General features: G+C 42.4%; 1 protein-coding gene across 3 annotated transcripts in view; it reads left to right on the forward strand.

Annotated features, from left to right (window-relative positions):
- Positions 1 to 27,338, forward strand: part of SEMA5A (semaphorin 5A) — a 568,430-nt gene that overhangs the window by 460,164 nt on the left and 80,928 nt on the right. For all 3 annotated transcript variants that reach the window (XR_009491999.1, XM_010816848.4, XM_002696441.7), the window contains 3 exons: positions 9,006 to 9,123; positions 19,253 to 19,434; positions 27,077 to 27,220. Coding sequence is in view for 2 of the 3 variants with exons in the window: in XM_010816848.4 (XP_010815150.2) it covers positions 9,006 to 9,123; positions 19,253 to 19,434; positions 27,077 to 27,220 (444 nt within the window). In the remaining variant the exon portion in view is untranslated. The remainder of the gene's footprint in view (positions 1 to 9,005; positions 9,124 to 19,252; positions 19,435 to 27,076; positions 27,221 to 27,338) is intronic.

Raw genomic sequence — 27,338 nt, forward strand, 5'->3', positions numbered from 1 at the left:
ACTGTCCACTCCACTGGCCTCCTGTTTTTGAGCTTGCAGATTGAAAGCTATGTAACGAACTCTATTCCACCACTCCTTCAAACTGGGGTGCTGGAGAAGACTTCTGAAAGTCCCTTGGACAGCAGGGAGATCAAACCAGTCAATTTTAAGGGAAATCAACCCTGAATATTCATTGGAAGGACTGATGCTGAAGCTGAAGCTCCAGTATTTTGGTGTGAACAGCCGACTCATTGGAAAAGTCCCTGATGCTAGAAAAGATTGAGGGCAGAAGGAGAAGAGGGCATCAGAGGATGAGAAGGCTGGATGGCATCACTGATGTAATGGGCATGAACTTGGGCAAACTTCGGGAGAGGGTGAGGGACAGGGAGGCCAGGCGTGCTGCAGTCTATGGGGTCGCAAAGAGTCAGACATGACTGGGTGACTGAACAACAACAGTGCTCTATGGGTAAGTTTGGGCTGCAGCAAGCTTATAGGCAACACCGGATTTTTGCATCTGAGTTATTCTCAACAGAAACACCTTGGCTTTTATTCCCTGAGTCCCCGTAAGATTGTATTTGCAGCCTGGTCCAATGAATTAGTGATTCTTAAGGAAGTCATCATCCCTCTGTCAGCACAAAGCAGCTCCCATATGGAAAGACCATGAGCTCTGGATGCAGGTGGATCTGGATAAGACTTTAGCTTGATGTGTGATTGTGAGCAAGTGACTCAGTGTGTTAAGTGTTAGTCGCTGAGTCATGTCTGACTCTTGCGACCCCATGGACTGTAGCCCACCAGCCTCCTCTGTCCATGGCATTCTCTAGGCAAGAATACAGGAATGGAATTCTGTTCCCTTCTCTCGGGGATCTCCCCAATCCAAGGATCGAACTCAGGTCTTCTGCATTGCAGGCAGATTCTTTACCATCTTAGCCACCAGGAAAACAAAAAGACAGAGACCATATAATGGGTCTGACAAATAAAAAGAATTCAGTATGAGATGCTCCTCTCCTTTCCTGCCTGAGTATTATATTCAGTTCACCTAGGTCCTGAGGAGCCGGGGCTGCTGTTATACACGTGTTTTGCCTTCTTTGTCCAGATAAGCTTCACTTGCCTCTGGACCAAACAGAGGGCACACTGAGCTGTCAGGAATTTGTTCTTGCACCTTTAAACAACTTCACATTGTCTGAGATGTAGGGGACCCATCAGGCTAGATTCTGCTCCTTGCATTCAGTTATTTACCTAGCTCTAGTCTGTTTGAGCAAAGGGATTTTCTACCACGACCACACTCTGTTTGTAGGTGAGTGATGTCAGCATGGTCCCCTCCAATAGGGAGGTGCATCTGCCAGTGGAAATTCAGTAATCCCCTGTTTCGGGTGAGTGGGTACCTGTCTTTACAAGAGGGGCTGAGGTTCAGACACCGATGGAGGCTGACTGGTGCCAGGTGTGAGGAAGGTCAAGTGCTTATCTTTGGTGCTGTCACCAGGCCTTCCCAGTGGTTGGGGAGGGTAACAGAGAATCCAGAGGCAACATGGGCACCATACTTGCCTCCACTATTCTGCTGAGATGGGTGGATGTCCTTCCTGGGATGGACTGTGCTAACACCTTGGCTCAAGCCTCATTCACTCAGTCATGGGCAAACTATTGAGTGAATTGTAAGAAGCCAACATAATATTTCCCTCCCCACTCTGGACTTACTTTCCTATAGGGTTTTGTGTAAAAATTAAAATATGTGACTTGACACTTACATTCTTCAGGTGCTACTGTTGACCCTTTGACCCCTCCTGTGTCCTCTGATTCTGCCCACTAAACCCTCATGCACAGAAGGATTTCTCTTGATTAAACATGAGGGGGGCAAAAAGTAATTGTGTCTGCATTGTTTTCCTTGATTAGCCAGGCAGAAGAGGGGATTGGAACCTGTAGTTACCTCTTTTGTACAGAGTAGAGAGGATAGGATACCAAAGTGTAGACTTTTCCCTGAAAGAAGACTCCAGTGATGCTCTTCTTTTTCTCCTGGCGCAGGACGCAGCATTTTCCGGTCACTTGGAAATTCCTTCAACAGCCCTGAGCTGGGAAGGGCCCATGTTTGCCCTCTGGGCCCCTTTTGTCCCTAAGTACAAAACTGGATAGCCCGCCTTCCCTGGAGAGCTTCACTTTCAAAGGGCAGAATGACCTTTCCAGAAAATCATTGTGTTTGGACAAGAGAAAAGTCCCCAATGACTGAGGTCCACCCAGAGGCCAAGATAAACAGCTCAGTAATCTATGTGGGAAAACTGGATAAAACAGGACTCTCTGTATCACATCAGAAACCAAAATTGATCACAACTGCTCAATTTCCAGGAAGCATTTTTGCTTTGCTTATTTCAGACCCCCCACTTTTTTCACTATTTGTTTAAACTATTAATTTTCCCATAATGCCTCACTGCAAAATTTATATCAGTCTAGCTCAGTTTTAAAACAAATTTTCAGGAAAACCTGAGTGTTCTATCTCCCTACTAAGATTTTAACTAAAAACCATTTGCTTACTATTTCCAGCAGTGCAAATCAGTTATTTGAACTTGATGATAAAAGCAAATTGAAATGTGAAAAATCCTCATTTTATTTAATCAATGTAATTTAATGATAAGCCAATAATGAATAGTTTTTAATATATTGAATGTTAGTGACTAATTGATATTCTAGTTCATTAACTTTCTCTACAAATCATAGCCTTCAAAATGCTGTGCATCATGAGTGTGGACACATATTTTTATTGATAATTATGTCTTCTGTTTACTTGGCATGTGTCCTAACTTTTAAAAAAATGCTGTTTCAAATGTACTTGTATCTCGGTTCTTCTTGGGAATTACAAATTAATCTTCTAGTAGATGTCATATACATCCAATACACCACAGACAAATTCCTCATGCTTAAGCAAAGCACCATTTTAATTGCATCACTACGCTTCTCTGGAATCTTGAGGAAACTTCAGCCCATCCAAGCTGCTTGGCTTACCTCCCTGATCATGCCATGGGCATGTGACTCCATGTTGTCCTTCCCAGGGCCATAATGACCAGGGATGTTCTTCTTACTCAGCTAATCCCCAGCTTCATTCAAAGGCCAACTTCCTGGAACTCATCTGGGCCACAGCTCTCTCTGACTCCAGTAGCTCCGGTTGTCTGGACGTCTTACTTAACAGTCATCAACTCTGGTGTCAAGCAACGATCATGACCATGGTCTTCCTCCCTCACTGGGCTGCAAGTTCATTCCTGGTTCTTGTGCCTTCAAACCACGGCACTGTGCAAGCATATGCAGGTAGTTAAAAAGTCATTATAAATCGACCCAAATGTGTAGCTGAAATACCTAAAGGAACACATCCTGGTGTGACACATGCCCTTATTAAATAAAGACCCCAAGGTATTCACAGAGTTAGTATTTTTGGAATACAATGTTTTCAGATGCTCTCAAAAATCAACCGCATATATTAATTTGTAATTATGTTTAGAGGTTAAGGATGAAGGGGCTTCCCAGGTGGCACCAGTGGTAAAGAATCCGCCTGCCAGTGCAAGAGAACAAGAGACACGATTTCAATCCCTAGGTTAGGAAGATCCCCTGGAGTAGGCAATGGCAACCCACTCCACTATTCTTGCCTAGAAAATTCTATGGACAGAGGAGTCTGCCAGGCTATGTAGTTCATGGGGTTGCAAAGAGTTGGACACAACTGAGGATGCATGCATGCATTAAGTAGAACAACTATGTACATCACATCTCAAAATACTTTGTTCTGTTTGGTTGCTTTTTTTTTTCTTAACTACATGATGTATTTAATCCTCAGAACAACCCAGTGAGGTGAGCATTATCATTCCAGTTTTATAGAAGAGGAAACAGGGGGAAAACAATATGCTCCAATTAGATTTACCAGTTGAGGAGTTTGCGGATGTCTTAGAATGCATTTTTCAGAAAGTGAAAGTGTTAGTTGCTCAGTTGTGTCCATCTCTTTAGGACCTAATAGATTTTAAATCACCAGGCTCCTCTGTCCATGGGATTCTCCAGGCAAGTGTTGGAGTGGGTATCATTTCCTCCTCCAGGGGGTCTTCCCACCCTGGGAATCCAACCTAGGCCTCCTGCATTGAAGGCAGTTTCTTTACCATCTGAGCCAGGAGGGAAGCCCTTCTTCAAAAGGGTTACTGTCTCATTGGAATGTCTCCATCTTATTTTTAGTAGTGTAACGCTTTTAATGCAGCTCAAAGTAAAAACAGATTCTGAAGTATATGGTGACTTAGTGATTAAGAATAAGGCACCTGAGATTGTCTTAGAAATTAAGGCACTATCATTCATGAACAGATAAATTATTCTCTCTCTCACTATCATCCTCATGATAATACAAATAAATAGCGATATTTGACATGTGATTGATTCTTGCGTAGAATTTGGGAAACACCTTAAAGATGCATGCAGCATTTACAAGGAAACCTAAGTCCTTAGGGAGGGAGGCTGGAGCGCTCAGCAGATTCTACACACCAAGCTTCTTCCAAAACCCCGCATCCGTTTATTGGGTGTTCCTTTAGACCCTCAAGCTCTCTCCCAGCTGGTTTTGCTGCCTCATTCTGATCTCCCTGCTAAAATGTTCTATTTTCCCTGAAAAGTATCATGTCGATCACTCTAGTCATCTTATTGGCCCCATCTTAAATGCCTCTCTCTGCATACTTCCTCATCCCCTTTTCATTTTTTTTTTTTTTTTTTTTACTTTGCAACTGGCTGTTGTTGTAGTTGTTTCAAGTTTATTTCCTTCACTAAGAAGTGAGTTCTTTGGTACACTGACTGACTCTTTTGTTTGCCTGGTACACCCATCACTTTCAAGGTCAGTTCACAGCAGGTGCTAAGCATGTGATGAAGAAATGAATGATGGGAACACTTCTGATGTTCCATGTTTCATGAATAAATTTTGTTGATACAGCAAAAATTCTTAATATCAAAAATAAGTTGACATAATGGCAGTTAGTGTGATGGAAACAAGCCAGATGAAGTCATCGATACTTAATCTAATACACAAGAGGATGATATTCAGTATTTAGCACCAGCTTTCCAGATATACAGTAGAAAGATTTTGATGAATATGCCTTTTTTTTCTATTACTTAACAAATAGCATAATTGTAAACTTTAAAAAGTAAAGGAAGAGTTTATATAAATTTTAATTTAGATAAATTTCCTGTAAAAAGGAAAGTAGTTTATCCTTCTAGAATTAAGGCCTACCTCTAAAAATATAAATTTGCTCTAAAATACGCTTTTCAATAAATGTGTTTTCAAATTAAATCTTGGATTCTGACCAACATTTTTTTCTGAATTCATATACTTTCAGACGCCAGAGCAATAAGTCAGCTGAAAATAATCTAAAGTTCTTAACAAAATAAGAGAAAAAAACATTATTGAAAAGATTCATCACAGAAAGAAACACATTTTCATGGCGGAATAAAGAAAAGCCACTTCCACAATGGCTGCATTGGTAGGGAGTCTGTGATTTCGACACGACCTCCTTCAGAGACCCACCTTCCAAAAATAAGAAGTCATTACTAGTTTTCCTTAAGGTGTTATTTAGAATATTGGTAGAGATCATTAGAATGTTCCTTGTGGTATGAAATACTTACTGTGAGGAAAACATGTTTATATATAAATGGTATTTTTAATGAATGGGCTCTTATGATTATAGAGAAGTTTTAGTGTTTTAAGTGTCATTTTAAGAAACTGCAAAACCATCAGTGGTATCAGAAGAAAGTGATGTTACTATAAGCTGCTTTTCGTATAAAGCAGCTTAACTATTCCTTGTAACCCTGTGGCATTGCTTCAGTTCTACTGGCAACTTTGCAAGGGGAAGTCTCAGGCAAAATTAGGGGCTTGGTGAAATTTCCTTCTTTTTGGAAGGTGAAGTTTGTCTCATGGTCATGTTGCTTTAATTAAAAAAAAAAAAAAAAAGCATGAAATCAAATCCAGGCTTCTCGAATAATTCTCGAAGCCCTTTTTTCCCACCGATGGGAAAACAGAATCAAACACGTAGTAGATCCCGCCATGTGATGTACGCTGAGCATCCGGCAGGGATGTTTCAGTAGGAGTAGGGGCTGGGCCTGCCTGACCCAGTCAGCACACTGCGATCAGAGAAGGTGAAACTTAAGAACAAGATGGCAAGCAGCCAACCAGGCTTTCCCAAGTAAGGTACCTCTTAAGCTGCAGGCAATCAAATAACTTTCTTGCCTTGCTTCTTAACTCAAAGTGTTGGTCGTTCAGTTGTGTCCTACTCTTTGCGACCCCATGGACTGTAACCTGCCAGGGTCCTCTGTCCATGGAATTCTCCCATCAAGAAGACTGGAGTGGGCAGCCATTCCCTTCTCCAGGGGATCTTTCTGACCCAGGGAGCAAAACCAGGTCTCCAGCCTTGTAGGCAGATTCTTTTCCTCTGAGCCACCAGGGAATCTTCCCTATAAAAACTGCTTCTTAGCTCCTTTGCTCAAAGAAACTCTTGAGTGGTTTAATTTTGTTGCTGCTCTTGTTCAGTCACTCAGTTGTGTCCTGCTGTTTGTAACCCATGGACTGTAGCCCGCCAGGCTCCTCTGTGCATGGAATTTCCCAGGCAAGAATACTTGAATGGGTTGCCATTTCCTGTTCTAGGGAATCTTCCCAACCCAGAGATTGAACCTGTGTCTCCTCCACAGGCAGGCATGTTGTTTACCACTGAGCCACCAGGGAAGTCCCCCGAAAAGTTTAAAAGGCCTCAGTTTATCTTTTAACAGCTACAGGGCACTTATCAAAAAGCCCCAGTGAGGTTATGGGAAGGTAACTGTTTGACACTCCTTTCCACCCCAGCCTGGTCCTGCAGTGAGAACCACCAGTTTTAACCCTTTGAACTTTGGCTGGTTAATAAGCAGTAATTACATAGTAACTTAACCAGCCATATTTTCCTCTATTGCTTGATTTATTGCCTTTGGATTATCATCCCCAACTGTGGAACTTGGACTTCTCCTTTGTCTTTGTCTCCATTCTATTCTTTGATTATTCTTTTCCCTTTTAAAATGAGACTAAGTGGAGTAGCTAATGGGGGTAGTGTATTTAAAGCTTTTATGAGGTTTAAATGAGGAGATAGAGGTCAAGTTTCTAGAACAGCACTCTATTCAAGGTTAGCATATTTGATTTGTTAATAAGGGGTTTTTAATATCATTAATATTAATGACATTATTATTTAGACTACCTCCCTGGCCCCATGTTTGATGATTAAGAATTTGTAGTCCTGCTCTCAGCGAACTGGTAGCTCGATAGCATCTTCAGTCTCTTATTGTTGTTGTCGCTCAGTTGCTATGTTGTGCTCAACTCTTTGAGACGCCATGGACTGCAGCCTGCTGGACTTCCCTGTCCTTCACCATCTCCTGGAGCTTGCTCAAACTCATGTCCATTGAGTCAGTGATGTCATCTAACCATCTCATCCTCTGTCGTCCCCTTCTCTTCCCGCCTTCAATCTGTCCCAGATTCAGGGTCTTTTCTAATGAGTTGGCTCTTCGCATCAGGTGGCTGAAGTGTTGGAGGTGGCCATAGTCTCTTGTGAGCTCTGTCCTAACTTGGTAGACCTTGTCACTCCCAGGCTGTATTCGCTGCCTTTGCTCACTACCGTGTCCTTCGTCCCTGACCTCCTGGCTCTTAAGAGAAAGTGTCCAATGGGCTGCTTGTCTGTGGGAGCATTTTCTATACCATTCTGGCCCTCTCACTGTCCTCTGTCTGCTTCCTCCCTCCCCACATCTCCTGGATTTTTTAATTTTTATTTTGGGCCACACCCCATGGCTTATAGGATCTTAGTTCCCCTGCCAGGACCAAATCTGTGCCTCCTGTTCTGGAAGCACAGAACCCTAACCACTGGGCTTCCAGGGAATTCCCAGCCTTCTATTGTATCTGTTGCTGTTGTTGTTGGCCAGAAATCTTTATCTAATCATTCCTATTTTGTATATAAACTCTTTCACTGAGACAGAGTTAGAATAAAGTATCTACTGTCTACAGTATTTATGATACAGTATATTGAATATTATAGACAGGGCTATACTAAACCACTATTAAATGGAAAATTTTAATACATTTTTAAAGTCTGCTACTCAAAAGGAAGACTTATTTATTTTATTATATTTGAACCAGTCGTGTTACAGGTTTGGGTGTGTATTTGTTTGTCCTTGGGCAAATTTTAGAAATTTTCAGTGTCTCTTTTTTCTTATCAGTAACAACCTTCCTCATTAGAAGTCTTCCCTGGTGGCTCAGAGGTTAAAGCATCTACCTTCAGTGTGGGAGACCTGGGTTCAATCCCTGGGTCGGGAAGATCCCCTGGAGAAGGAAATGGCAACCCACTCCAGTATTCTTGCCTGGAGAATCCCATGGATGGAGGAGCCTGGTAGGCTGCAGACCATGGGGTCGCAAAGAGTCAGACACGACTGAGCGACTTCACTTTCACTTCCTCATTAGAGTTGTTTAAATGGTTAAATTATGCAATAATCTTATAGATCACAGTCTGTTTAACTAATAATATCTGTCATTAAGTGGGTGAGGATGACGTAGTGATGATGGTGGTGGTAGTGATAATGATTATGATGATAAATAAAGCGAAAATATTAATACCTTCCTATAAAAGCTGTTAGTGTATCAATGATGTAATAATTTTACTTATCACAAATAATGCCTATTATTCATGGGATGATGTTGGTTGTGGTGGCGGTGGAGGTGGTAACTAGTATTCTTGAGCAAAAGTCTGACTTTAGATCATTCATAACACCTAAAGTCACCATGTTAGCACCGATAGTCATTTTCTATATCTTAGAAAAAAATAGATGTTTCAACTAAAATTAATTTGTTTAATTTTAATTAGATACTTACTGGTGTATGCAGTTAGCTATGTTCTCTAACGTGCAGACGGAAGCTTTTGTTTCACATAACTAGCTCCTACATCAAGTCCTAAGGGTTAACTCTTAGCTTACCTCTTTTGTTCTAGATTAACCTACCTTTCTGATGACACTTTGGTGTGTGTTTTCAGTGCCTGCATTGGGGCCCAGGACCCGTACTGTGGCTGGGACCTGGTGATGAAGAAATGCACGAGCCTGGAGGAGAGCCTGAGCATGACGCAGTGGGAGCAGAGCATCGCGACCTGTCCTGTGAGTGTCCGGGTCCCCAGCTCTGGAAGCACCGTCCCCGGGACCTCAGCGGTCCTAACCCACGGTCCTAACCCACCCTTCTGTGGCATACATTCCTTTTTCTATGAGAACCTTCCTCATAAATCTGGTCTGTGCTTTCTTAACTCATTCAGCTCTTCCTGCACCAAGCCACACAGGATGCTGCCATGACTTGCTGTCCACTTTGAAAAGAAATATCTTAAGAGAAGTGGCTTTGCTGGTGGCTCAAGAATCTGCCTGCCAGCACTATTTACAATAGCTAGGACATGGAAGCAACCTAGATGTCCATCAACAGATGAACGGATAAAGAAGCTGTGGTACATATATATCATGGAGTATTACTCAGCCATAAAAAGGAATGCATTTGAGTCAGTTCTAATGAGGTGAATGAACCTAGAGCCTATTATACAGAGTAAAGCAAGTGAAGCAAGCAAAAAGAGAAAAACAATTATCATATATTAACACATACATAAGAAATCTAGAGGACTTCCCTGTAGCTCAAACGGTTAAGAATCTGTCTGCAATGCAAGAGACCCGGGTTCAATCTCTGCATTGGGAAGACCTTCTAGAGAAGGGAATGGCAATCCTCTCCGGTATTCTTGCCTGGTGAATCCCATAGACAGAGGAGCCTGGTGGGCTACAGTCCGTGGGGCATAAAAAGTCAGACACGACTGAGTGAATAACACTACTATTATGGAATCTAAAAGATGGTTCTGATGAACCTGTTTGCAGGGAAGCAGTGGAAATGCAGTCCTAGGGAACAGACTTGTGGACACAGTCAGGGGAAGGAGAGGGTGGGGCGAGCTGATGGAGTAGCATGGAAACATATACATTTCCATATGGAAAATCCTTAGCCAGTGGGAATTTGCTGTACGACCCAGGGAGCCCAAACTCGGTTCTCTGTGACAACCTAGAGGGGTGGGATGGGCTGGAAAGTGGGAGGGAGGTTCAAGAGGGAGGGGACATCTGTATACCTGTGGCTGATTCATGGGGATGTGTGGCAAAAACCAACACAACATTGTAAAGCAATTATCCTCCAATTAAATATACCTAAATTTCAGGGGAAAAAAAAGAGAAAATAATCCACCCGCTAATGCAGGAGACATAGGAGATGAGAGTTTGATCCCTGGGTCAGGAAGAATCCCTGGCGCAGGAGAAGGCAACCCACTCCAGTATTCTTGCCTGGAAAATTCCACAAACAGGGGAGACTCGCAGGCTACAGTCCATGGGATTGCAAAGAGCTGGACATGACTGAACACACACACACACACACACACACACACACACACACGTATGATCTTAAGAGAAAATAGAGCTGGTTTGCAAGTGGGATCTAACATCTGTGAATTCTTGGATTTTTTTGTCTCCAGAGTTTGGTGTGGACTATTTTGCCCTTTGTAGCACTAATATCAATAAAATAGTATCTTCCACACCCATCCATATCTCCTGGGAGCTATAATTCCAGAAGCGGGGAAACAGAGCTTTTAAACAAACTAAAGGATAGTGTGATGGAACCCCATGTGGCACAGTGTCTTCTCTACTGAGCAGGGTCAGGGAATTCCTGGGAGAAGCAGCCTAAAGTGCATTCCCCCAGGGAACCCTGCGGAATGTGAGAAGCTCCAGTCCATTTACAGTCAGACTCTGAACCCAAGGACGCACATTCCACTCTTGCCTTCGCCGTTGTGTTGATCTGGGTCCTCACTTGCACGATCCGGCCTTTCTTCTCCTTTGTCTTCAGAGCTGTCAGTTAAGTCATCCCAAGTTCTACTTTTTCTGTCCTTGGAGAATATGAGCAACAACTATTAACTTCAGCACATTTAGGATTTAGGTACGTCCCTTGGCCATCACCTCACTGCCCCTGTGCATTCTTATCAGCCCTGGCCTTTCTCACCCTGCAAGACAGATGAGAAAGGAGGGACACCGTCCCTTATGCTAAATCCGTGATGGTCCTTCTGTTCCAAACAGCCGGAGACATTGGAACAGTCTGTCCATTTCCTATCAAGGAAGCTGCTTTTTGCATTATCTAAGCATGTGTCACAAAGGCTGTCCTTCAGTTTGTAAGTGAGACAAGCAGGCAGAGTGACTGGAGGAAGGTAAGGTGATTAAACCGGGGTCATTCCCCAACTGTTGGCACGAAGTGTAGGCTTTTCCCTCTAAAGGAGGGTGCCTCACCGCATCCAGGCTCTCAGCAAAGCCATGAAGGGGGTGGGCTGAGCTGCCAGTCCTTTTTGTTCTTTAGCTCCGGATCTCTGAATTTAGGGGCCAACACATCTGCAGTGTCTTGTCTTTGAAACCGGTTCAAACATGCCACTGTCTGTGTGAAGTCCTTTCTTCTGTCTGAACCACACTGTACAAGCACAGGGGTATCCCCTTTAAATTCTTTGCAGCTAAAGACAACACAAAGTGTGCTATGTGACATGCAGCTTTAAAAGTTCAGACATTCACTTTAGAAGAATCAGCGCATTTTCTCGCAGAAGTTTGACCTTACTGTTTTAATGCTTAAAAGGGGGGCAGAAGGTAACAGCAGTTCTTCTTAAGCAATAAAGTCATGGTCCAGGGCTCAAGGGTGTTTCAGTGGCTATCTGCGACATGCTTAATTACATAATGCGAAATACACACTCGCCACTTAGTTAGTAACAAGTACACTTGTATGTTTCTATGGTCAGAAAATGAAGGTGACCGGATATTTAACAAGCGACCGGAGGGTTATCACTAAAGTTGCTTCTTTCTGCTGAGAGGACAGCTTCTGATACAAACTCAGGAAAGGTCAGGGGGTGATGTGGACCTACCCTGGTTTCAGAGCTGCCCCTCCACCAACTCTTTTCAGAAAATGTGGCTGAGATGTGATCTCTGCTTCACTGTCCCTAAAACACACTTAAGAAGGTTTCCCCCCCACCCCTGATTTGAGGTGATTTCATTACACACAACCATCTCTTCCATCTCATCCAATATAATTGGTTATTTACCAAGATACACTTTTGATAAGAATATGCAAAGCATCCAACAACAGACAATAAATTGTATCACTTTGAGCAAAGCTAAGGAAAGAAAAAAAGTGTATTTTTCTGATTTATGTACGTTGCCAGGCAGAATTTGGGAAATCCTATATTACCCAACTCTTGTTTTAATTAATTATACATATCTTTCGAAAAATCTCTTAGAAAGAAATGAGCTAAATGAAATGATTAGCATTGATGTAGATCAGGCTTAGAGAAGTATTTTTAAAAGCAATTAAAATGTAATTTATATTATTATTTTTAATTTTTGACTGAAATGAAAGAAAAGTTTGACTTTATGGACCAGAGTAAAGACAGAGACCTATTTTCCACTCAAAGTTCCCTATTTAAAAATGTTTATGGATTTCCCTTATCCAGGAGACAGGACACTAGTTAATTGACATATTGATTAATGTTCTTTTTGCTTATATTATTGTAATGTAAGCATTTTACTCAGTATAAGAGATTTCAAATACTAAAGTTAGATCTAAACTTATATACCTAGAGTGATTCAAGTAATATATATGTCCTAACTTGCAGTGTTGCTTAGCAAGGGTGAATGTGAAAGTGTTAGTCACTCAGTTGTGTCTGAATCTTTACTGCTGCATGGATTGCAGCCCTCCAGGTTCCTCTGTCCCTGGAATTCTCCAGGCAAGAGTACTGGAGTGGGTAGCCATTCCCTTCTCCAGGGGATCTTCCTGACGCAGGGATCAAACGAGTCTCCTGCATTGGCAGGCAGATTCTTTAATCTGAGCTACCAAGGAAATCCACCTGGGCTTGATTTATGTGTGAATGTCATCCACACTCTGTGTGGTGTGTATGTGCATGCTAAGTCACTTCAGTCGTGTCTAACTCTTTGCGATCCTATGGACTGTAGCCTGCCAGTCTCTTCTGTCCGTGGGGTTCACCAAGCAAGAATACTGTCTGGACACGTGGTTATTAGCACACTATGTCATACAATGAGTCTCTTTTTCAAAATACATGCTGCAGTGACTAACAAAATAAAGTATACCAAATAAGCACGTAAATGTATTAAAATAACAGATTCTTCCCTGGCTACTGTGTAATTAACATCTTTGAGTGAAAGGAGACATTAGCAATGATTAAGCCTAGAGCTCTTTATTTAGACATCAGACACCATAAACCACAGACTAAAAATTTTACACAGGATTCTGAAACTACATTGGGAAATAAATCTGGACTTAAGTCCAAAACTTCTGAGATTCTCCCTTTTCTGCAGATCAGTGCCCTTCCCAGCTGGCAGCATCTCCCAAAGCAGTGGCTGATCGGTAGACTAAGTGATTGGTGACCCACTTGTCATCCACATGTTATGTTCAGATAGCCAGACAGGTATTACCGAAATCTACTGTGAAAGAAGGAAAAGGGAATTAAGGTTATGTAGGACTCTGTTTCTAAGAAAACACTGAAGTGTCCTTAAGGTTAGAGTTTGCTGTTATTCAGTCACTAAGTTGTCCTACTCTTTGCAATCCCATGGACTGCAGCACACTAGGCTTCCCTGTCCTTCTCTATCTCCTGGAGCTTCCTCAAACTCACGTTCATTGGGTCAGTGATGCCATCCAAGCATCTCATCCTCTGCCACCTCCTTCCCCTCCTGCCCTCAGTCTTTCCCAGCATCAGGTGGCCAAAGTATTGGAGCTTCAGCTTCAGCATCTGTCCTCAGTCCTTCCAAAGAATATTCAGGGTTGATTTCTTTTAGGATGTACTGGTTCGATCTCCTTGCAGCCCAAGGGAGGATCAAGAGTCTTCTCCAACACCACAGTCTGAAGTATGGTCAGAGTAGGAGTTGCATTTTTTTTTTTTTTATCCTGGTGGGACAGTAGGTTACAGGGAACTTAGAAACGGGGATGTTTGCTCTCAGGAAATATCTGCCTTCGTCCCTTCACTCATTTGTGTAGGATCCCATGAATCACTCAGAATCCAGAGGATCAGGCAGGTTTCTCCTCTCCCTTTTGACCGCATCTTATAGAAAGAGCCAGGTGTGGCAAGTGGGTATAAAGCCTTGGGTGTGGATAAGAAAGGACAGAGTCATCATTGTGGCAGCTGGAGACGAGCAACCAGCCAGGTCAGAGGAAATGGAAACAGTTAATGCTGAACTTCCTGGTGGCTCAGTCAGTAAAGAATCTGCCTGCAATGTAGCAGACCTGGGTTCAGTCCCTGGGTCAGGAAGATCCTCTGGAGAAGAAAATGACAACCCACTCCAGTATTCTTGCCTAGAGAATTCCATGGACAGAGGAGCCTGGTGGGCTACAGTCCATGGGGTCGCAAAGAGTTGGACACAACTTAGCAACTAAACCTCTTGCCTGTTGTATTTGGAGGCATGACAGTGCAGAGATAAAACTGACTTGGATATATATGTATTTTTAATATTTATTTATTTGGCTATGCTGGATCTTAGTTGCAAGTTATGGGATCTAGTTCCCTGACCACGGATCAAACCTAGGGCCCCTGCATTGGGAGCTTGGATTCTTAGCCACCAGACCACAGGAAAGTCGCCTGGATTTTCACAAAATATGGTTTCGCCTTTGTTTTGAAACTGTGACACACAAGTACAGTTCGTTTTACAAGTTACTCATGTTAGTTGCTAAGTCGTGTCTGACTCCGCTCAGTCATGTCACAGTTTGTTTGCTCCAAAGGAATTAATTCTCTCCTCCATGGAGTTCTGCTCCCCCCATGTGGATGACGAGTCTTGAATCCCCCAGAATCAACCAGGGCAGGAACTTGTGAGCAAGATGGTGGGAGCAGCAGACAGCAGAGGATAAAGCGAAGCATGTAACTTACATGTAACCTCATCTCTTCGTTTATCGTATTTTCTAAGAAACGCACAGTTTCCCCATGTTAAATTCAGGAGGTTTGGACTCTATGCCTTCTGTCCATTTGCAAAGGGGAAATTCCTTCTGCGGGCTGGGTGATCTGAAGTCTGGGTCCCGTGAGTCTCAAATCTTGGGACTCACTACCTCCTGGGAAGATCCCCTTGTCAGATTTGAGCTGACATGATGTGGTTCCACCTGCCCTGGACTAGGCTCCATGGGTCAAGGAACCATCAAGGGCCCTCCCTTAGGGCTCTCAGCATCCCACGTCACAGAGCATCCACATCATAGGGCATCCACACACCCCTCCCACCCTCTGTTCTGACCCTTCTAGAAGCTGAAGCTTCTAGCTCAGGTCTCAGTTTTGCTTCCTCTGGGCCACCTCCTCCCATCCCAGGGACAGCAGCCTGGTGCCCACACATGTGGCAGTATCCTTCCCCTTTGTCATCACTCAGGCTGCCCTCTGCCTCCACAGCCCCAGCAGACCCCTTTGCCCAGACGCCCCATCATCACCATCCCTCCAGACCCCACCAGCTTGCTGGAAGCCCCCCATCTCCTCGTTCACACCCCCTACTCTGAGCTGTATCATTGGATTTATTTGCAGTAATTATTATGGGTCCAGCTCCTCCATGCCGGCTCATAAACTCTGGGAGGATGGACACAATACGGATTTGACTGGGATGTGCTTAACAACTAGGACATATCTGGTTGCTTAATAGGTACTCTTTTAATTTGTAAACTAAATGTCAGTTTGAAATGACTTTTTTAGACCAAGCCAGATCTTAAATAAAACTAGTTGACCAATCTTTCAATGTTTTAAGGAACATAAAAATGCAAGAGTTGTACATGTGTGAGTTTTAACTTCAGTTCTTTTTTTCATTTTATGTTTTCTTTTTTCAATTAATTTTTACTGGAGTATAGTGTTAGCTTCCAGTGTACAATGAAGTGAATCAGATATACATATATATATATATATATATATATATATATATATATATACATTCATTTTTCGGATTCTTTTCCAATATAGATCATCACAAACTACTGAGCGGAGTTCCCTGTGCTATAAAATAGGTCCTTATAAGTTATCTTTTTTATATTATTAGTGTGTCTATATCAACCCCAATCTCCCAATTTATCCCTCCCCCACGTCCCCTCCCCCTCTAAACATAAGTATGTTTTCTGCGTCTGTGACTCTGCGTCTATTTTGTAAATAGGTTCATTTGTGCCATTATTTTTTAAGATTCCACATATAAGTGACATCACGAGAAAGGGACAGAAGAAAAGAAAGAGGAGAAGGAGGGAAAGGGGAGTATGCAAATGTCTTGTCACTCAGGGATGGCAGGACCTTCTACTCACGTGAGAAACCCAGAGAACAAGAAGAATTGGATATTCAGTCAGTCAGTCAGTTCAGTCGCTCAGTTGTGTCCGACTCTCTGCAGCCCCATGGACTGCGGCACGCCAGGCCTCCCTGTCCATCACCAACTCCCAGAGTCTACTCAAACTCATGTCCACTGTGTCGGTGATGCCATCCAACCATCTCATCCTCTGTCATCCCCTTCTCCTCCCACCTTCAATCTTTCTCAGCATCAGGGTCTTTTCCAGTGAGTCAGCTCTTTGAATCAGGTGGCCAAAGTATTAGAGTTTCAGCTTCAGCATCTTTCCTTCCAGTGAATATTCAGGACTGATTTCCTTCAGAATTGACTGGTTGGATCTCCTTGCAGTCCAAGGGACTCTCAAGAGTCTTCTCCAACAGCATAATTCAAAAGGATCGATTCTTCAGCGCTCAGCTTTCTTTATAGTCCAACTCTCACATCCATACATGACTACTAAAAAAAAATAGCTTTGACTAGATGGACCTTTGTTGGTAAAGTACTGTCTCTCCTTTTTAATATGTTATCTAGGTTGGTCATAACTTTTCTTCCAAGGAGAAAGCATCTATTAATTTCATTGCTGCAGTCACCATCTGCAGTGATTTTTAGAGCCCCCCCAAATAAAAATGTCTATCACTCTTTCCATTGTTTCCCCACCTATTTGCCATGAAGTGATGGGACCCGATACCATAATCTTAGTTTTCTGAATGTTGAGTTTTAAGCCAACTTTTTCACTCTCCTCTTTAACTTTCATCAAGGGGCTCTTTAGTTCTTCTTTGCTTTCTGCCATAAGGAAGGGTGGTGTCATCTGTATATTTGAGGTTATTGATATTTCTCCTGGCAATCTTGATTCCAGCTTGTGCTTCGTCCAGCCCAGCATTTCACATGATATACTCTGCATATAAGTTAAATAAACAGGGTGATAATATACAGTCTTGATGTACCCCTTTCCCAATTAGTAACCAGCCTGTTTTTTCAGTTCTAACTGTTGCTTCCTGACCTGCATACAAATTTCTCAAGAGGCAGGTCAGGTGCTCTGGTATTCCCATCTCTTTCAGAATTTTCCAAAGTTTGTTGTGATCCACAGTCAAAGGCTTTGGGATAGTCAGTAAAGCAGAAGTAGATATTTTTCTGGAACTCTCTTGCTTTTTCCATGATCCAGCGGATGTTGGCAATTTGATCTTGGTTCCACTGCCTTTTCTAAATCCAGCTTGAACATCTGAAAGTTCACGGTTCATGTACTGTTGAAGCCTGGCTTGGAGAATTTTGAGCATTACTTTGCTAGCGTGTGAGATGAGGGCAATTGTGAGGTAGTTTGACATTCTTTGGCATTGCCTTTCTTTGGGATTGGAATGAAAATTGACCTTTTCCAGTCCTGTGGCCACTGCTGAGTTTTCCAGATTTGCTGGCATATTGAGTGCAGCACTTTCACAGCATCATCTTTAAGGATTTGAAATAACTCAACTGGAATTCCATCACCTTCACTAGCTTTGTTTGTACTGATGCTTCCTAAGGCCAACTTGAGTTCACATTCCAGGATGTCTGACTATAGGTGAGTGATCACACCATCATGATCATCTGGGTCATGAAGATCTTTTTTATACAGTTCTTCTGTGTATTCTTGCCACCTCTTCTTAATATCTTCTGCTTCTGTTAGGTCCCTACCATTTCTGTCCTTATTGTGCTCATCTTTGCATGAAAGTTTCCCTTGGTATTTAATTAGAGTAATGCTAATTTTCTTGACGAGATCTCTAGTCTTTCCCATTCTATTGTTTTCCTCTATTTCTTTGCACTGATCACTGAGGAAGGCTTTCTTATCTCTCCTTGCTATTCTTTGGAACTCTGCATTCAGATGAATATATTTTTCCTTTTCTCCTTTGCCTTTAGCTTCAATAGCTACAGCCTATTCTGTTCCATTCTGTTCTGGCATGTTTAGAAGAGGAGAGAGGATGTCCTTTATTCTTGATTCCTAAAAGTGAAAGTGAAGTCACTCAGTCATATCTGACTCTTTGCGACCCCATGGACTGTAGCCTACCAGACTCCTCCATCCATGGGATTTTCCAGGCAAGAGTACTGCAGTGGGTTGCCATTTCCTTCTCCAGGGGATCTTCCTGACCCAGAGATCAAACCCAGGTCTCCTACATTGTAGGCAGATGCTTTTCTATCTAAGCCACAGGAAAGTCCTAAATTTGATTCCTAAAATTTTACTTAAACTTATACTTACTCATAATAAGTTTTACATGGCTTCCTCACAAATAAAAGATTTTTTTTTTTTATGAAAAACAACAGCAACAAGAAGAACTAGACTTTTGGATTCTGTGGGAGAAGGCAAGGGTGGGATGATTTGAGAGAATAGCATTGTCATATGTATATTATCATATGTGAAATAGATCGCCAGTCCAGGTTCGATGCATGAGCCAGGGCACTCAGGGCTGGTGCACTGGGATGACCCAAAGGGATAGGATGGGGAGGGAGGTTGGGAGAGGAGTTTAGGATGGGGAACACATGTACACCCATGGCTGATTCATGTCAATGTATGGCAAAACCCACTACAATACTGTAAAGTAATTAGCCTCCAATTAACATAAATAAATTAAAAAAAAGAACTAGAGTAGACAACCCTGCCATGGTTTGACTGACAGGTAATTAGCACCTTCCCCTCCCCCTCCTCCTTCCGTCTGTTCCCTCCTCCCCTCCACCTCCTTCCTCCCCCTCCTCTCCTCCACTTCATCCTTGTCTCCACCCGTGGCCTCTACTGCTTTCCTTCGAAATACTTCCCCTTCCTCTCTTTTTGATTGCAATATGAGATATTCCAAAGAAGCTCTGATGGTCTTGTGGGAGATCTCATTTTTTTCTCTTATTATGTTTGCAGCCTTAACCCTTTCTGACATCCTTGCCTATGTCTGCTTCCTAGGTGAGGAATCTCACTGTGGATGGGCACTTTGGCGCGTGGTCTCCGTGGACGCCCTGCACCCACATGGACGGCAGCGCCGTGGGATCCTGCCTCTGTCGCACCCGCTCCTGCGACAGCCCGGCCCCCCAGTGTGGTGGCTGGCAGTGCCAGGGCCCCCGCATGGAGATCGCGAACTGCTCCAGGTGCGTCCCTCCTGACACTTGGGCTTAAACGCAAGTGTAAACCCAGCTTGTCCAGGCGTTTGGGAAATCACTTCCGATAAATGCCTCCCCTATTCAAGAGAAAGGTCACAAAAAGATAGAGAGGTTGACCACTTAAAAATGACATGATCTGTGGGGGGAGATTTTAAATTAAAAACCTAATTTGCAATACACTTATATACCTATGCATCCTGTATGTAGATGTGTTATAACTGAATCGCTGTGCTATATAACTAAAACTAACATGATATTGTAAATCAGCTATAACTCAATTTAAAAAATTAAAAATCAGATTCTAAGCCTCTTTATGTTCATTGTTAGACTGGGAAAAGTGTTTTGAGTATGCAAAATGTTAGAATAAAGAAAAGCATACAGTTTCTGAATGTTAAATTAGACTCTGCCCATCAATTTTTTAAATGTGAAGGTGACTATCAAATCTCTGTGGTATTTAAATTCCATTCACACATTCAAATAGTGATGTAACAGAAATGTCTGCAACATTTGAAGCTTTTGGTGAAAAGAGAATTCAGTGACAACTTGCAAGTATATGAAGGGTATCTAGTTTACCACCATTCTTTTAGAGGGCAGGTGAGTAGCTTGCTATGGAGACAGAACATCCAAAAACCACATTGTCCAAGTATAAACATTGTGATTGGCAGCTGGCCCATTGCAGGTACCTGTGTGGACATGGGAGCTTTAGTTGTTACCCTAGACCAGTCCTTTACAGATTCAGGAATATCGACTCTAGGGGCCATTTCTGAAACTACCAAAGCTATCCTACCCTGATGCTTACACTCAGAGGACCTTGCTTCTTAAAATGCATATTTCAATATCTTGATGCTCCGTCATGTCTGACTCTTTGTGACCCAAGGGACTGAAGCCCACCAGGCTCCTCTGACCATGGGATTTTCCAGGCAAGAATACTGGAGTGGGCTGCCATTTCCCTCTTCAGGGGATTTTCCTGACTCAGGAATCAAACCCACATCTCCTGCTTTGGCAGATAGATTCTTTACCACTGTGCCATCTGGGAAGCCCCTCTAAAAGTGCATATGGCTTTCCAAATCCACATGAGAGTGTCACTTACTGGTATATGAGCTATTAGCGATAATTTTTGGTTGACGACTTAAGGGGGATCCAAGAATGCATGAGTTGATACACTGTGCCTGCATCTCTGTCCTTGCCTGACTCGGGGATCGTGTCTCTCATGGTAACGGAAGAGAATGCTCAGCTGCCAGGAGCATCCTGTCTGCTTGATGCGGACCTCTCATGAGTGCACATTTCAGTGTGCCCGAGGGATAGGAAGCTAGGATTCCATCATTGGCAAAAACAGGCCATGATGCAGTTTTATGGGTGTCACCAGATTTGATCTTCATCCTTATGAACCACCTCACTGCAGGGTCAAGAGGGAGGAACCATAGCACTCACTTACTTCTATCCACTGGAAGCCCCTGGTGCTGTCAAAGGAAAGAGACAGTGGTGAGAAGCCAAGTGAACAAGGCCAGTTCGCAGCAAATATTTGGTTTTCTAGCAGCAAGGGCTTATTAGTTTACATATTCCTTTGAAGTTATCTGCCAAAACTATGGTAATCTGACATCAGAAATTGTTTTTAATGCCCTTTATCAGTTGATAACTTGTTTATGTTGGCCTCACTCAGTTTTGTTGGAAGCAGAAAAGTGGAAACCACCTAACTTGCAAACTGATTTTTTTTTTTTTGGCACAGTCACTGATGTCAAGTACTTCCTCAATTAGTGCAAAGTACATCAGAAAGCCTTTACAAAGACTGATCTAATGACTCTAAGTTAAACCCCTTCTTCATTTATCTTTGTTATTGTTTAACTTAATATACTCAGAAAGTGTTGGGGAATTCAAAATATTGCTAATTCAATACATTTGGCAAATATAATATCTTTGATTAAATGCTCTTATATCACATCATTTAAATTTGTCATTATCTTGGAGCTACAGATTAAGGGCATTCAATTTATGGAAATAAATCCACAGTATAAGGTAATTAGCTAAGCCAGACTCTATTATCAAACTGGGGCCAAGTCAGACTTTCTATCAATCATGAAAATCTGGTTTAATTTTATAATTAAAGTGAACACATGAATGTCTACACCCCTTCTGAATTCTAATTCTTTGGGAAGGAGGAAGGAACGGAGAGAGACAGAACTCGAACTAGCTCAGTAGTAAGGTAGAATGTCAAGGAAGGCTTGGAGCTTTGACAGAGTTTTTGTCATCTAAATAAGTCTGCAGCTTCCAATGCTGGCTCCGTATACCTTTTTTAATGGGACTTTTTTTCTAGGAGCAAAACCTGCGTCCGTCCTGGTTGGTCAGGACGACCACTCTGACAGTGAGATTGTGTGCAGAAGTATGGAGAGGGTTCTGAGCATCTCCAGGGGGGATGAGGGGAAGGCAGGAAGCTGGGTGTGCTGTGCTGTAGGCCCCATAAAGACCGCAGCTGTTCACAAGGGGAGCTCTGTAGCGGCAGAACCCTTGACGGTGTTAGATTCTCTCACCTGAGAGTTATAACCGCCGATACCCTCACCAGCTGGAGAAAGGCAGACAGACCCCAGAGTCTACCACTATGTTCTCTGACAGAAGCCAAGTCCTTACCCAGAAAGCTCTGCGCTGCGTTCCGAGCGGGCTTCCCAGGTGGCGCCAGTAGTAAAGAACCTGCCTGCTAGTACTGGAGACGTGAGAGACACAGGTTCAATCCCTGGGTGGGGAAGATGCCCTGGAGGAGGGCATGGCAACCCACTCCAGTGTTCTTGCCTAGAGACTCCCCATGGGCAGAGGATCCTGGCGGGCTACAGTCCATGGGGTCACAGAGAGGCAGAGAGGGCTGAAATAACTTAGCAGGAATGCTCAGAACAGCTGAAGGGAAGCGCAGCTAATATCCGCTGCTGAGTAACCTGGAGGAGGCTCACACGGTGTCAGCCTTGAGTAGGTTTTCTGTCATCTGTGTATTGTTTTGTTGTTGGCTCATTTTTTTTTTTTACAACCATAGTCACTTTTCTCCTCCCTTCCCTGCACCATGTATAGTGCTGTGGCCACAGTAATATGTTCCTTTTTTAAAAAAAACTGGAGTATAGTTGCTTTACAGTGTTATATTAGTTTCTACTGTACAACAAAGTGTATTAGTTATACGTGTATGGATATCTTCTCGTTTTTGGATTTCCTTCCCATTTAGGTCACCACAGAGCATCAAGTAGAGTCCCCTGTGCTATACAGTAGGTTCTCATTAGTCATCTGTTTTATACAGAGTATCACCGGGTTTGATTCCTCGGTTGAGAATATCCTCTGGAGTAAGAAATGGCAACCCACTCAAGTATTCTTGCCTGGAAAATCCCCTGGACAGAAGAGCCTCCTGGGTTATAATCAAAGCATTCGTAAGGAGTCAGACATGATTGAGCATCACAGATATATACACAAGATCAGCAGTGTGCACATGTCAGTCCCAGTCTCCCAATCAATATGTTATATTTTAAACAAACACCAGGACACTTGAAACTAACACAATATTGTGAATCATCCATACTGCAATAAAAAAGACATAAAAAATTTAAAAAGCAAGAAGCACCGGGAAAGCTTCTCAGATCAGTGTCCACACTCACCCTCCTCACTTATTGTAGGACTTATTTTTCCTAAGTGTTATCTTCTTTCCAAAAGCCAATTTAGAGTGCAGAGACCTCTGTGCAAGTGGTCTGTGACATCACTCACACTGACAATCGTGTTGGGGGACCACGCTGTATGGCAACCCAGGGCCTGAGGACACTGCCTGCCCAAGAAGGGAAGGGCGGTCAGATAAGGAAAGGCAGGCTGCAAGGGCAGATTTTGCCCTCTCTTCACCATCTCCATAGGCCAGCTCAGATGCTCCACACAGTCAAAAAGGAGCCCATGAAGGCTGCAGAGATTAGACTGTTTGCATTATTTCAGAAAACAAGAGCATCTCAACATTGCGTGTTGCATTATTTCTATAAAACTAAGGTGGTTTCCACTGATGCCTGGCAGAAACTTCATAAAAGCTGTAGAACTGTTATTGTTGGAAGGCTACAGTCAATGAGTAGTACTCTATTTTATATTGTTTAATGGAAAAAAGGACTATCACAGACATTCTTGTGACTTTATTGATGCCTGCTCAGCTCTGGCTCTAGTTTTGGAATGCCGTTCACTAAAAGGAGCTGTGATACAATTAGTGGTTATTTTAAGACTAAAAATCAAATATTAGTAAACAAACCTGCTTCAGTGATGTTTTAAATGCATTAAGTGGATTGTTTTCAACTGACTTAATAAAAAAAATGATCCATCTGCTGATATATGCTGACTTAATGCTACTCTGGGCTTCCTTGGTGGCCCTGTTGGTAAAGAATCTGCCAGCAATGCAGGAGACCCGGGTTCTATTCCTGGGTCAGGAAGATACCCTGGAGGAGGGCATGGCAACCCACTCCAGTCTTCCTGCCTGGAGAATCCCATGGACAGAGGAGCCTGGTGGGCTACAGGCCATGGGGTCACAGAGTCAGATGCAACTGAGTGACTAACACTCTCACTTTCAATGCTGCTTCTTTGGTTGCCTGCTGCTATGGCTGCCTCTAAAGAGCACTTTGAGGTATGCAAACCCAGCACCATAAAATAGTCATGTATGTGGACAATGCAGTCATTAATCTCCTAACGTACTATATTCCTATGATTTAAAATACCTACTGCCCTGTATACAACAGGTTCCATAGATTGAGAGTAGATTACATCATAAGGTGTCATGTTTGTTAAAAGATTTAGGCGATTAAGAATTTCCAAGCAATTTTGGGAGCAGTATTTCTTGCATTATCTAAATATTTTTTATATAAAAGAAGCTTAAAATTTTTCTTTTTATTTATGTTGAAATTTTACTTATGTTTATTTCTATTTTTATGTTTATTTTATTTATGTTTTCATTTTATTTATGTTGAAATTACATTACTTGTATACTTTTTAAAATTGTGTGAGGAATGACATGTAAGATACTAATTGTAGAAACAGCTTCAGAAATCTGTCTTATTTTGTGTTATTTTGGTTAAATTATTATGAAGCAGCTTTGTTATATCATACATTGAGGTATCACTTTATTTTGATTTTGATTATTTTTAAGTTTCAGAAAATAAAGTAGGGAAATATGAAATATGCTAAGAATTTTCTCAGAGGAGCTTTCATTTGAAATTGTGTTAGAAATTATGTATGTAGTGTGCTGTTTATACCTTGAGCTTCAATGGTATAGCTGTGCACCTGCATGCTTTTAAAGGAATGTATAAAGTAAAATAAGAATTATTTCACTGGAAATATAAATACCATAGATAAGAGTAACAGTATTTAGAAATGCATATGTGAATAGAGAAATAGAGAAACAATTCTACATGCAGTTAACTATATGGGAGTTTGGACTCTGGTTTTAACATATATTTTATTAATAATACTTAAATTTTAAAAAATTCCTATAGTTTATTTTTAAATAGCAGGGATAAAATACTAAGGGAGATATTTAAATTATAAATATTCTACAAACAGACATTTTAAGGAAAAAAAATACAATGTTAAACAAAAATTTTTCTCTGGCTGTTACTAGCAGCTTATTGTATAACCCACTTTTATAAAAGTGTTTTTTATTTTATATTTTAATATATCTGCCTTATTTTATACATGTTAAAGTAACATAAATAAAGATATACACAACTGGCACTTCCTATTTATACGCTAGTAAAGTAATGCTTAAAATTCTCCAAGCCAGGCTTCAGCAATATGTGAACCGTGAACTTCCTGATGTTCAAGCTGGTTTTAGAAAAGGCAGAGGAACCAGAGATCAAATTGTCAACATCCGCTGGATCATGAAAAAAGCAAGAGAGTTCCAGAAAAACATCTATTTCTGCTTTATTGACTATGCCAAAGCCTTTGACTGTGTGGATCACAATAAATTGTGGAAAATTCTGAAAGACATGGGAATATCAGACCACCTGATCTGCCTCTTGAGAAATTTGTATGCAGGTCAGGAAGCAACAGTTAGAACTGGACATGGAACAATAGACTGGTTCCAAATAGGAAAAGGAATATGTCAAGGCTGTATATTGTCACCCTGTTTATTTAACTTATATGCAGAGACACTGGACTGGAAGAAACACAAACTGGAATCAAGATTGCCGGGAGAAATATCAATAACCTCAGATATGCAGATGACACCACTCTTATGGCAGAAAGTGAAGAGGAACTCAAAAGCCTCTTGATGAAGGTGAAAGTGGAGACTGAAAAAGTTGGCTTAAAGCTCAACATTCAGAAAACGAAGATCATGGCATCCGGTCCCATCACTTCATGGGAAACAGATGGGGAAACAGTGGAAACAGTGTCAGACTTTATTTTTGGAGGCTCCAAAATCACTGCAGATGGTGACTGCAGCCATGAAATTAAAAAACGCTTACTCCTTGGAAGGAAAGTTATGACCAACCTAGATAACATATTCAAAAGCAGAGACATTACTTTGCCAACAAAGGTCCATCTAGTCAAGGCTATGGTTTTTCCTGTGGTCATGTATGGATGTGAGAGTTGGACTGTGAAGAAGGCTGAGCGCTGGAGAATTGATGCTTTTGAACTGTGGTGTTGGAGAAGACTCTTGAGAGTCCCTTGGACTGCAAGGAGATCCAACCAGTCCATTCTGAAGGAGATCAGCCCTAGGATTTCTTTGGAAGGAATGATGCTAAAGCTGAAAGTCCAGTACTTTGGCCACCTCATGTGAAGAGTTGACTCATTGGAAAAGACTCTGGTGCTGGGAGGGATTAGGGGCAAGAGGAGAAGGGGACGACAGAGGATGAGATGACTGGATGGCATGACTGACTCAATGGACAGGAGTCTAAGTGAACTCCGGGAGTTGGTGATGGACAGGGAGGCCTGGCGTGCTGTGATTCATGGGGTCGCAAAGAGTCGGACACAACTGAGCGACTGATCTGATCTGATTATAGTCTATATCTTTGTCAGATTATTAGAGAATAGCCAAGAATCTGAATTTAAAATATCCTTTCTTTATTTTTAATAAAGCTTGTTTTATAACTTTGGACATTATGGTACTCTTTATCAACACGAATGCCATCAAGAGAGTTACTGATTGTCACTGCCATTAATAGATTTTAAAGGAAACATTTAGATGATTATTTGATTCAATGTGCCCTTTTCCTAGATTATAACTGATACAGTACAAATCAAATAAAATTATAAAGGCCAAAGGTTCAGGGATGCATCTCTAATTGCTTGTCAAAAAACAAAAATGGCATTATTTTTCATTAGCTTAACGTTTTCACCATTAAGCTTTCTTGTTTCTAATTAGCCCGTTTTTAAGTTATTTGCAAGTACATGTAAAACTTGACTCTCAAGTTTTCTTTTTTGACTCGAAAATCAGGTTCGGGGGCGGGGACAGATTTCATAGTAGCTGTGGTTCCCGAGACAGTACATTTCATTGATTCCCAGGCCTCCTTGCTCCCATAGCCTTCGTAGCCCGCGGTCAGTGGTCCCCGTGGGGGGAACCCCCGTGCGAGCTTGGGGGCGGGTGCAGATAGAAGTTGGGCCTCAGGCAAGTTGACCCCAGTGACCCTGTTGCTTCTTCCCCCAGGAACGGAGGCTGGACCCCCTGGACCTCGTGGTCTCCCTGCAGCACCACGTGTGGGATCGGCTTCCAGGTGCGGCAGCGGTCCTGCAGCAACCCCACCCCGCGGCACGGGGGCCGGGTGTGCGTCGGGCAGAACCGCGAGGAGAGGTGGGTACCTACCCTCTGCGCCTCCGGGTTGCCACCCTCCTGCTTCCTGTCATCCCGGTGCGGTCGGTTTCCCTGCGGTTTCAGTTTCTGGATCCAGCTCAGCTTGTCTGTGGCATCC

This window comes from Bos taurus, chromosome 20 (genome assembly GCF_002263795.3).
Source record: "Bos taurus isolate L1 Dominette 01449 registration number 42190680 breed Hereford chromosome 20, ARS-UCD2.0, whole genome shotgun sequence".
In the NCBI taxonomy this organism is placed as follows: Eukaryota; Metazoa; Chordata; class Mammalia; order Artiodactyla; family Bovidae; genus Bos; species Bos taurus.